Source organism: Trichomycterus rosablanca, chromosome 11 (assembly GCF_030014385.1).
Source record: "Trichomycterus rosablanca isolate fTriRos1 chromosome 11, fTriRos1.hap1, whole genome shotgun sequence".
NCBI classification, from domain to species: domain Eukaryota; kingdom Metazoa; phylum Chordata; class Actinopteri; order Siluriformes; family Trichomycteridae; genus Trichomycterus; species Trichomycterus rosablanca.
The window spans coordinates 35335990-35348675 of NC_085998.1; the positions used below are offsets into that span (position 1 = coordinate 35335990).

Consider the following 12686-nt stretch of genomic DNA (forward strand, 5'->3'; position numbering starts at 1 on the left):
TCCATAAAGAGTTTTATGAGCTTGTGCAGGTAACAAGCTGCAATGGTACTATATTACATTCTGCCTGTGCCTGCCTGACACATGCCCCAGTGCAGATATGAAGCCAGTATACTGTATAACCACACAACTTATCAAAGATGTTTACTGCCTAACAATAATCTACTTTGCTATGTTTACAGTGTGGTTTTTTAGCTTACAGGTCATTTCCACAGGATCTTAAAGCTTCATTATCCATCAACTATTAATACTAACAACCTGCTGCATAACATTTTATAGTTATTGTAAAGTGTGTTTTACAAAATTGAAATTAATAAGGAGGTGATACCTGGATTCATCTAATAATTTCTGCTGAATTGTATTCACATTTTCTTCACAAATAAAGGTGTTGTAGTAAAATCCAAACAATCAAGCAAACAAAGTGTATCTCATTTTGTCAATGGTGATATTAATAATGTGACTGGGTTTATGGCGTTCAATGAAAGGGATGGGCAGCATTAGTTTATATTTGAGTTTCAAAACAGCTAGTTTCAGCTAACTAGTCAAAATTTAAGTAAGTAAATTCTATCAAGGAAGTATAAGCAGATTATGGACTATGGAGGAAGTGGCATGTCATAGATATTAAGTTTGAACAGTGGTTAACCTTCCCCGAAGTGACCAGCCTACCAAGATTTCACCAATAACCCAGGCGAAGATCTAAAGAACTGCAGGCTGTCTGAATGTCCCCCAAGATTCTTGGCATAATATTTTGTGGACTGATGATTCAAAGGTGGAACTTTTTGGAAGATGTGGGTCCTGGTACATCTAGCATAAAAAACATTTTTTAATTAAATTTTTTATCAGGCGCTGTATCCTGGTCAGGGTCATGGCAGGGTCCGGTTCCACCAGGAAACACTGGACGCAGGGCAGCAGTACCCAGGACAGTGGGCGAATCCATTGCAGGGCTTTGGCCATCTCTTCCTCAGACATAGCCAATTATGTCTGTGTAGACTCCCATGGGTTTCGAACCAACTGAGCACCTGTATTTCAACACAAGAACGTCATACCAACCGTCAGCTGTTATTGTGATGGTCTGGGTCTGCTTTGCTTCCACGGGACCTGAACAACTTGTCATAACTGATAGAACAATGAAATCTGCTATTTAGCAGAAAATCCTGAAGAAGAATGTCCATCCATCAGTTTGTGACCTAATATCAAGTTTGATTGTGCAGTTGATTGTGCAAGTTTGATTGTGCACACAAGCATGTCCACCTCTGAAAGATTGAGATTGAGATGCTATGACAAGGCCTTAATCAATAAATTAAAAGATCATTTAAAACCTGCATTTTGTGTTTAGTTACGTTGTCTTTATCTTATATAAACATGGTTGGAAAATGTACAAATTAGCCAAACTAGAAGAAATTGAGTAAGGGGTAAATACATTTTCAAAGCACTATATATGGTAAGATTTTCTTGGGTTATTATGACTGTTACTATAGTGAATATAGTTTTGAAGTGGGTAAAACAGGTTATTGTGTAACAGCTATGTGGTCAGTAATTTTTGCCTAGTGGTACATTTTCTCTTCCCTGCACTGTAACCAGTATTCAGTGCTCAGATTGACATGTGTGGGCATGACAACAGCACAAATATCTTATTTCCCTCCTCACAAAGAACCTGCTCTGAGCAGTAAAGTTCATGCATTCCAGTAGACTGTAGGTAAGTTGCAAACTGAAGCAGTTAAGTCAGAGTGAAACATACTCAGATGTGTTTTGAGGTGGGTACACTTTGCATGCAACACTGCAGCTACCACTGTTCTGAGCCGCTGCTGAGGTTTTTTTTTTCCACAGTAGGTGCAGAGACATTGACCATGTTTTGCCTCTCATTAAAAATGAATGATTGAAAAAATTCGGCATTGAGTCACGTTCCTTCTGAGTTGCCATTTTGGCTGGCAGAGGTGCAGATGATTGGTGTGTCAGTTTCTCCTAATTTACAATAATGTACATATTTTTAAAGTTCTTCTATATATCATGATTCTTCCTCTTAGTTTTGCCAGCTCTTTTGTTGGGGACACTTCTCTGAAACTGTGTACCTAGCCAGCATTATTTCTTTTTTTGAGAAACTCACTCATAGTGTTTAAGGCCTCACGGTGGAACCGCCCTAGGAGAGCAGATTACCCCAGGGACATTGCCATCTGTACCACCATGCTGACCAACTAATCGCTTCTTGACTGGTCAGGCTTGTGGTGGGAGCAAATTGTAGGTAAAATCCAGTGAAAATGCTTGTGACTTGTGGCAAGGATTGAACCTAGATCCCCAGGACCCATGTTGCTGTACAGCACCCACTTAGGTTACACTAAAGTTGCACCTAACTGCAGATATTGTATTGTTAATATTATTCATCTATTTTTTAATATTATCTACAGCTGTGGTAAATTAACTGGCATCTTATCTGATCTTTTTCTATCTTTATGTCATTTTATTTTAGAAAAATGAAATCCACCTCATGAAAAATTAAGTGGCCTCTTTACCCTTTCATTGGGTCGAGCTCAGCCCACCGTCACGCCCAGCTCTCAGCTGTATCTCATGCCCTTAAAAGGCGCTTTTTCAACGCCTGCTGCTTTGAGGAAAAGCGACCGAACACGCAGAATGCGGTGCAGAAAACAGTCGCAATTCTGCCCCCTTCTGGTGGATGGAAGACCGTGCAAAATAAAAACACAGACATGGTTATTCATTCAGTTTGGTACACATCCATCGTAGGTTATCATGCACTTTCACTGAATTTACTTACTATGGGCAAGCTAGAGTAGAACCTTTTGCATGTTCTTCGAAAGTGAGAGGAAGTCTGGGAATAAAATCTACGTCTGTTTGGGGAAAACATGCAGTAATGGGAGGCAATCATGAACCTACCAGCTTTGTTACTGTGTCGCCCTACACAAACAATTGCATTTTTTTTTGTGCATTTTTCCCTATTTTCCTCCCAATCTAGTCATATACTTGATTGCATGACGCTTTCTCTTTACTGACGCTGATCTCCACTGCTAATTGAGGAGAGAGATACTGACACACGCCCCTCTGACGCGTGTGCAGTAGCCGACTGCATCTTTTCACCTGCACAAGGCGACTTCATATGCGGAACAGCTTGGTGTACGGAGAGACACACTCAGATCAACACATTATCCCCGTCTCTGTGCAGGCGCCATCAATCAGCCAGCAGAGGTCGTAATTGCATCAGTTATGAGGTCCCGGCTCCGGCCCCCACCCTGTATGAACAACAGTCAATCGTTGTTCATGTAGCCGTCCAGCCTGCCGGATGGTTTCCACTCTCTGTGTGAAGTTTGCATGTTCTCCCTGCTTTGAGCTTTTCAAAGTCTCACTGTCTTACAGATGAGTGCTTAATTTTACTCAACCTTTGAGGGCGGCACGGTGGCTAAGTGGGTAGCGCTGTCAAGAAGGTCCTGGGTTCGATCCCCAGGCGGGGCGGTCCGGGTCCTTTCTGTGTGGAGTTTGCATGTTCTCCCCGTGTCTGCGTGGGTTTCCTCCGGGTGCTCCGGTTTCCTCCCACAGTCCAGTGAGGTGAATTGGAGATACTAAATTGTCCATGACTGTGTTTGATATAAACTTGTGAACTGATTAATCTTGTCTTGTGCTTACATTGCAGTTACAGTAAACAGTCTGAGCAACTGAGGGTTAAGGCCCTTGCTCAAGGGCCCAACAGCAGCAACCTGACAGTGGTGGGGCTTGAACCAGAAACCCTCTGATCACTGGTCCAGTACCTTAACCACTAGGCTACAGCTGGCCCAGTATGTGTGTATATTTAACAACGATAATAATAATAATAATAATTATTATTATTAACAGACACTAGTATTTGTAAACGTGAAACTTGCGATATTAACAACGTTTTCTGCAGAGGACGCTTTAAGAAATGAACCGATCACATGGTTCTAGTACTCCAAGCCAATAAACTATTGGACACTGTCTGGCCAATGAACTAGGATTTTTATTCATAACGTTCAGGGCTGTGTCCTTATTTGCTTCTCCCTCCCTACAAAGTGCACAAGGCATTAACATTGTTCTACAACTCTAAAGCTACATGATTGAAAACTGCCGTACTGAAATGAATCGTAAGGTTTTAATTGTGTTGAGTATTTTAACTGTGGATTATATATGCTTTATACAATTAAAAACTTCTTGGATGTAGTGCAGTATGTAGTGGATAGGATGTAGTTTTGGACACAAGCGTTACGCAAGTCAAGGAAGCGCCTGACTGTGTTTACCCTGCGGTAGCGTCTAAAACCAAGTCGTGGTTTCAGCACTTCAGTATTCAGATGCTCCACTATTAACTGTAAGTAGTTTCTTTATTACTGTTTTATTTAGGCAATATACTGATCCTAATAAGCTCTAAACTGAAGGTTAGTTATTTGCTTTTACAATATTATTTGTTTACTGTATCACATATATAACGTATTACATATGCAGTGTATAGATTACACACATAAACAATATTAGTTGTATATTGCATTAGTTTCAAAGTGTTTTAAATTTTATATATATACTGTATTATTTATAAACTGTTTTAGATATATACTGTGTTATTTATAAACTGTTTTAGATATATACTGTATTGTTTATAAAATGTTTTAGATATATACTGTATCATTAAGAAATTGTATTAGATATATACTGTATTATTTATAAACAGTTTTAGATGTATACTGTATTATTTATAAACTGATTTAGATATATACTGATTATTTATAAACTGTTTTAGATATATACTGATTATTTATAAACTGTTTTAGATATATACTGATTATTTATAAACTGATTTAGATATATACTGATTATTTATCAACTGTTTTAGATATATACTGTATTATTTATAAACAGTTTTAGATATATACTGTAGTATAAACTGTTTTAGATATATACTGTATTATTTATAAATTGTTTTAGATATATACTGTATCATTAAGAAATTGTATTAGATGTATACTGTATTATTTATAAACAGTTTTAGATGTATACTGTATTATTTATAAACTGATTTAGATATATACTGATTATTTATAAACTGTTTTAGATATATACTGATTATTTATAAACTGTTTTAGATATATACTGTATTATTTATAAATTGTATTAAATATATACTGTATCATTAAGAAATTGTATTAAATGTATACTGTATTATTTATAAACTTGTAGATATATACTGTATTATTTATAAACTGTTTGATATATACTGTATTATTTATAAACTGTTGTAGATATATACTGTTATTTATAAACTGTTTGATATATACTGATTATTTATAAACTGTTTTAGATACATACTGTATTATTTATAAATTGTATTAAATATATACTGTATCATTAAGAAATTGTATTAAATGTATACTGTATTATTTATAAACTGTTGTAGATATATACTGTATTATTTATAAACTGTTTGATATATGCTGTATTATTTATATAGCCTACTGTAATAATTATATGTCGTAAAGTTATATTCTTTATTAACTATAAACTGTATTTGTTATACAGTGTTTTATACACTATATGTTTATTTGGTATATCATTTATAAACTGTTTTATATATACACATACATACATACAGTATATATAAGTTAGATGTTACTATGTAGTTATATTCTGTTATGTTAGATATTTAGATGCTGCATAAATACATTAATTGCAAATCCAGTTCCAAAAAAATAGGACAGTAGGTGAAATTTCCTATATTTATTTCTGCAACACATTCAAGAAATGTTGGGACTGGGGCAATGCAAGACAGTACAGTTTGTAAAATTATCAAAAACACCTGTACTACTTGTATATAGTATTAGTTTCATACTGTAACATTTGACTACTGTATATTTCAACTCTTCTATTGGTATCAATTGTATACTAAATACTCAGTATGTGTATTTATTTTTCATCAGATCAATGGGAAACACAGAAAGTGCGGTTGTCCAGAAACGGCTGGCCCGATTTCGCCCTGATGAGAGACCAATAATTGAGGGGGTATTCGACAGACTTCACAGGACAAGTGGCACCCCTGTGCCTGCTGGAAAAGGCAAAGTTTTGTGTTTAGACACAATCAAGGTTTGAATCAACATCTAAACTACTTTTTCTTGTCTTCTGTAGAGATGCATATGATTTTACAACATGCATAAAATAACTGCAACAGTTTTTTTGACCCAGTAAATACTTTAAACTCTAATTTTGCCATAATTTTGTCGTGGAATTATTGAAGCAGATCTTAAAATTTGTGGCACTGTTAAGTTTTTGGGCAAAAAATACTAAGGACTTTAGAAATAGGGTGTTACGTGAGGTTGTGATGAGGTCATTGATATTTTGATCCCTAAAAATGTGGCCACTGGCCAAAAAAGGTTAAGAAACCCTGTGCTAGGCTTTATTGATAGCAGTGTCTGCGATTGATTAGATGGTATCATTACAGATCTGCTAAATCCTAAACATGCTAATGCAAGTGAGTTGTGCTTTTGACCAAAATTTGATGGTACATTTTGTTGATCCTTTACTCTTCCTCTTAGTGTGGAAAAAAATAAGTGAAAGTGTGTTTAACTGGCTGTACATGTGATTCATGTTCTGAACCATCCAATAAGGTGAAGGCAGAGCGTCAAGTCAGACGACAGTAAACTCTTATTTTTGCTAACATCTAAAATACTTTTAACACTTTTAATTTTGATAGTCAAAGCAACAATAATAGTGGAGATAAAAAAGGTGTTGGTCTGATTGCACGAACACCACAAAACTTTATGATGATATGTCTGACTTGATAAATTGATCAGACTTCTTGTGGACGTGGGAGTGTGGACACTATTCATAATCAATCATGGACAAAGGTCACATGCTACATGATCTTTCAACTGAAGGAATTATTGACAAAGAGCTCCTTATCACAAACTTCTGCTTTCTCTCAAAAATCAAGGTGTTTTATCACTACTTTATCCGTCCCCTCAGGATCTCATGAAATTTTTTGAGATTTTAGTCGACTTACAAACACCAGCTTTTTACCAAAGCACTCTTTGTGGCACTACTGATTTTATTTTAGTCAGACTATAAAACAACACAGAATTTTGTAAGTTTGCCAACTAGTAGCAGGCCAGAAAAGCACTTGCCCTAACATCTGGACCTGTGTACTATAAAAATAGCTTGTAAACACATTCTAATTTTGCAAATACTGCACATAGAGATAAGTTAAGAAGTAAACTGATTGACTCCAAGGTTTGTGTGAATGATTGCTTTATAGGTAACTATGGGTAAAATGGCCCCTGAATCAATGATTATGCGAGTATTTGAGGGAATGTGCAGCATGGACTCTGGAGTGACGCAGCCACCAAGTGGAGGGGTCAGTCGAGAGCAGCTGGTGATCTTTCTTGCAGATACTCTTCGGGGCACAGCAGAGGAACGGGCACCTCTTGTCATGTCAATGGCACACGGGACAAAGGGAACAACCACTACTGATCAGATTAGAGATGTAAGGTCCAGCACTTTAAACTATTTGTCTGCCTTTTTCTGAATGACTTTTGTTTGCTTGTCACAGGTTCTGATATTCTGATGTGTTCTTTAAGGAAGCAAGTAAACCAAAATTATGTGTGTCTCAGGTCTGTGTACCTAAGATATCAATGTTTAAAATCCATATTTTTTATATCTAATTAAAAGCTACATTCTCCACAGTTTTTGGAGGACTTGGTTGCAGCTGTAGTTCAGACTCTTACACACAAAGGACGCTTACGAGGCTGGAGACCCGATCTCATGGGTGATGGTGGTCAGGGGGTGAAGCTGTTGGCTGAACAGTTAAGCTCAGAGTTAAAACCTTCAGGTTAGTAACAATGAATAAATCTGGTGTTCAGATTGATCTTGTGCTCAACTGTTTTAATGTTATTCAGTGAATCTATATTAATTAACTGATAATCAATGAGAATTTCTTATTAAATCATCAATTATTTTGTGCATTAAAAAGAAAAGAGGGTAATCAGCAGTAAATAATGGTAGCCCACTACTTCTGGAATCCAGAGAATCCCCAGTGGTACTGTCAGTCGGGCCAGTTGGGCATCTACATAGAAGCATGATTGGCTATGTCTGGATTGGCTTTCTATCCCAGCGTGTTACTGCACTGTGCCCAGTAATTCTAGGGAAAACCAGACACAACGCAGCCCTGACCAGGATAAGGTGGTGGTAAATGTTTACAATTTAGATTAGTGAATTCCAGGCACTGTAACATCTGAGCATGCCAGTGATGATTCAAGGCTCTAGGATGTCAGGTTCTCGTTTTGCGTTTCCAAAGGGTGCAATTATTAATTACAGTTGATGCAACAACAACAAAACATGTATTTATTTGTGTCTTATTAAAGCTTGCTGAAGTAGTTTTACCACGTGGTGGCACTGTAGACCATTGTAGGATATCAGGTGCCTGTAACTTGTGTGCAACATGTGGTGTTGGTGCCACCTAGCTTCAAAGTCCCAGTTAAGTCGTTGTCGTCGGTCTAGGAATTGTTTTCTGTTTCTTTCTACTTTCTGAAACATGACAACAGGTCGACTGGCCACTCTATATTGCAAGAACCTGTCAGAAATAAAATATATGTAATAGGTTGGATTCCTGTTTTGTGTATAATGATTTGTTTAGGAACACAACATTCTCTGTTTAACGTTTGGAACTTAAAGCTTAAAAAATGGCACAGGGTCTTTTAAGACTGCACTTTTCAGAACCTGTGCACTTTGAGCTTTTTTTTTTGGTTGTTTGTTTTAAAAAGTTGATTGCAGACTGTTTTGCAGACATGCAAGATTCACTTTTTTATTGACATCCTACCCTGTATGACTCTTTTGAAGTACAGTACATGTATGGTTTGATCAGCCCTCTTCTCCCTTTATAGATCAGAACATGTGTGATGTTGCTTGTGTTGAGGACTGGCTATTCCGGAACTCAAGTGTAGCCACATTCTTAGAGCTCTTGATCGGTGAGGGTCTTGAGGTGGGATTGACCTCACGCCCAACTTCCACTCTGCTACCCCAGTGCCGAGACACCCCATGGGCTGAGCTACACTGTCTACTGGATCTACCTCTTCTAATGTTTTTAACCCCTGAGTTACCTGGAGGAGACACTGCCCCCTGGAGGCTGCTGTTCTCCACAAACGTACACGGGGAAAGCTTTACCCGTCTGGTTGGTAACTGCAAATGCCGGGGCCCCTCTGTTTTACTGGTAAAAGACACCAAGGGACACATATTTGGAGGCTTTGCTTCTCACAGCTGGGAAGTCAAACCTCAGTTTCAGGGTGAGTAAAAGGAAAGGGTCATCATATGTGAATCTGTTTCGTCTGTTTGTGAATCTTAATGACAAAAAGTTTTGACAGAATGTTACATCAGATATGATGTATGATGATGATTATTATTATTATTACACAGATATTTATTGGAATTTCCTGATTCTTTTAGTGATAATAGAGAATAAAATATTAATCAAATACTGCAGTTAATAGGGTTCTAAACTGAGGTGTATAATACATAAATGTTTAACATTCTAGACTTATCAGTGCTAAATATCATTGTTTTTTATTCCAGGTGATTCCAGGTGTTTTCTGTTCTCAGTGTTGCCTACTATGAGAGTTTTTACCTGCACAGGTTATAATCAGCACTACATGTACCTGAACCAGGCCCAGCAGACCATGCCAAACGGTCTGGTAAGAAAATGTATTACTGTGTCTGTGTCTTTCGGGCTTAGAGGCTGTAGTGCAAATAAGATTGCCCTGCTTCAAAATCACCATCTCAAAGGTCTGTTTGTTGCTGATCACATGGATAAAGAGTATGGAGCAATGTGAAGCTTGCTTGATTGTGGATGGTTTCTTCTGTTTCAGCAGCTCTCTGTCTCTTTGTTGCCCATTTTAGGGAATGGGTGGACAGCATGGGTACTTTGGTTTGTGGTTGGACTGTGATTTTGGTCATGGTCACAGTCGTGCTCGCCCACGCTGCACCACATACGGCAGTCCTCAGCTCTCGGGTGAAGAGGAGTTTACAGTGGACACAGTAGAGGTGTGGGGGGTTGGTCAACCCCCCGAGGAACAGGAACAGGAACAGGTCAGAAATCCATCAAAAACTTAAAAATACATTAACTTAATACTTCTCCTGATGATCTGTCAGAATATGCACATAACGTCATTGATTTTCTTTTAATATGTTCTACTATTAATGCAGAACTTAACTTAAGACAACATGGAGCTCCAGTCGGCCCCAAAATCAGTTATAATTTTATACAACAGCATATCTCGAGTATTACAGCTTGCATAAATCACGTTTAAAACACATTACACATAAACTTGACTTTTTGTACAATACGTACAGTTTACAAGGTTTGCATATGATGTCATCAACTTTAGTAACTGTCAGTTAAGTGATAACTGCAAGGCAACAACACACTTTTGATGAAAAAAGTTTATAATGATAAAAGCCATTAAGCACATGCACTCAATCATATTCACCTACATTGTATTATGTAAGAAATAAAGCTGCCTACTTATTTTACAGTGTATGTCATTATAAACATGTTTTTGTGAATCATTGCTATTTAAAATTCCCTTCCAAATTAATCATTACAAATATAAGATTTGATATGCTTTTGATATTTGGAGTTTATGAGAGTCAAAGTTCACGTTTTACATTTTGGGTTGGTTCACAGGAGGAGAATAAGAGAAGTATTCTGGATGCAGATCTTGAGACACAGGCCATCATGGAGATGACTGGAAAAACTATGCACAGCCAAGGCCTGAGAGAGCCAGAAGAGGATAATTGATGAGAAATACACAGAGTCGTTCAAACAATTGGTGCTGCTTTTAAAAGGACAGTGTGGGAAAAAGAGAGCTGGTGGTTATTTATTTGTTCTACAAATGCTACAAATGCTACAAATGTGTGATATAGTCTGGACTTCCCACAGACGTATTAACAAAACATCCAAATATAAATGTAAAAAATAGAATTTGAAAGTGGCTGAGTAAAGCTGTTTAATATGTTGCAAATATACAGATATTGATGCTGTGTTGCTTTATAAAAAAAAGATGAATACTGCTTTAACAGTATAACCGGAATATATAACAGGAATAACCATACAGGACAACAGTCCATTGCATCATGATATGCTGCTTCTTTGCACACGGTACTGGGGCATTACACAGAAGATACAAGAACAGATGCATTTTATATCTCTTCAAGTTCTTAGGGACATATAAGAGGAGAATTTAATCTCATTTCATTTCTATCAATTGCTTTGGCATGGTCTGAGCCACAGTGGGTTTGGTTCTACCTGGAAACACTGCACACTAGGCAGAAACCTTGGTCACCCCCTCTCCCCTCAGACATAGTCAGTCATGTCTGTGTAGAATCCCGAAACCGGATCTCAGTGGTGGGCTAGTTTAATAGGCCGCTGCACCAACTGAGTGCCTGAGAATTTATTTTTATTAACCAAAAACCTGAATCTAAATATAGCCAAAATATAAACAAAAAACTAGTTTGTAAAAAAGGGATAGCTAAAGAATTGTCACTATGATGCTAGATGTTTATGTGTAGTGTATGTGCAAAGCACAAGTATTTCAAAGTATTTTAAATTATATTTATGCACATGTAACTTATTTTGTAGATGATTGCTGATTGCCTCATTGATTCTAAAATTCTAAAGCACTAACAAAAAAGGTTACAAAGAATGAAATACTATTAATAAGGAAAACCAACTCCCTGACCTCTCTTTCAGTGAAATTACATCACATCACTGACTTTGAGGACAGAAAGGAGAACAGAAAGAAGCTGTGTTTAAATAACCAAGACAATGGCTGATTACACCTTTAACGTACAGACTGAGCCTACATTTTATTTAATTATTGTATTAACTTAATGAGTACCATATTAATTGAAATAATAGAATAACTTTCTGATAGCGGCAGGTGACTTTTTAAACTAATATCAAGATTAACAAAATTTTAAACAACCGGTTTTTGAAAGAGGTTTGAGGTAATTCCTTTCCTAACTGCTGTGAAATGTCACCACCCACATATTTACATCAGAGTTTCCAGCCACAAATACAGTAAATTTTCCTTCATTTTATTTTTTCTTACATTTTAAGGATACATGAATTTTAAAGGATAATTAATAGTGTCTGATTTTAATGATTTAGACAGTATCAGGGAGTTGTCAGGGAAGTAAAGAAACATCGGAATACTACAGGGTATAGTAACATTTTATGATTATTTGAAAGATGTGGTAAGCCCCTTTCCTGTTTCATTATAATGCACCGGTTGGCAAAGTAAACTCCATAAAGAAATAATATGCCAAGATTAATGTGAAAGCTTGCATTTGCACAAAGACCTGACCTCAAACACCATTAAAATAAATTGAAACACAAACTGCAAGCCATCTCCTGACCTAAAAAAACCCAAAACATTACAAACCATACAGAGAAACCTTACATTCACAATGCTTTTGTGAGTTTCAAATATGCACCCCTAATAATCACTGGGCTTTTTTAAACTAAGAATAGATGCGGTTTGGATATGCAGAGTTGACAAAAATGTTTTTTTATATATATATACCACAGCTGTATATTTCTAAGGTGTACATGTGGTTTTCTCACCTTTTTACCACTGAAAGTACATTTTATCTGTTAGAGTTTATAGGCCAAACCATTTATAAATCTGTATAGTGTA

General features: G+C 36.8%; 1 protein-coding gene across 2 annotated transcripts; it reads left to right on the forward strand.

The window, feature by feature from the left end:
* The first annotated feature begins 4266 nt into the window (after positions 1 to 4266).
* meak7 (MTOR associated protein, eak-7 homolog) lies at positions 4267 to 10976 on the forward strand. 2 transcript variants are annotated; one of them, XM_063004275.1, is made up of 8 exons: positions 4267 to 4321; positions 5922 to 6084; positions 7253 to 7480; positions 7681 to 7825; positions 8877 to 9275; positions 9562 to 9680; positions 9886 to 10074; positions 10673 to 10976. In XM_063004275.1, exons 2-8 carry the CDS (start codon positions 5926 to 5928, stop codon positions 10784 to 10786), a joined length of 1353 nt encoding a protein of 450 aa, XP_062860345.1. In that variant the 5' UTR covers positions 4267 to 4321; positions 5922 to 5925; the 3' UTR covers positions 10787 to 10976. The 2 variants fall into 2 exon arrangements, with proteins under 2 accessions (XP_062860345.1, XP_062860346.1); XM_063004276.1 differs by lacking the exon at positions 10673 to 10976 and having other exon boundaries at positions 9858 to 10022.
* Positions 10977 to 12686: the final 1710 nt, after the last annotated feature.

What these genes read in the sequence shown, in the direction of transcription:
- meak7 (XM_063004275.1), top strand. Translation starts at nt 5,926, where the DNA reads ATGGGAAACACAGAAAGTGCGGTTGTCCAGAAACGGCTGGCCCGATTT. An exon ending in TGTGTTTAGACACAATCAAG is followed by an intron (nt 6,085 to 7,252) that starts GTTTGAATCAAC and finishes ATTGCTTTATAG; the next exon opens with GTAACTATGGGTAAAATGGC. An exon ending in CTCAGAGTTAAAACCTTCAG is followed by an intron (nt 7,826 to 8,876) that starts GTTAGTAACAAT and finishes CTCCCTTTATAG; the next exon opens with ATCAGAACATGTGTGATGTT.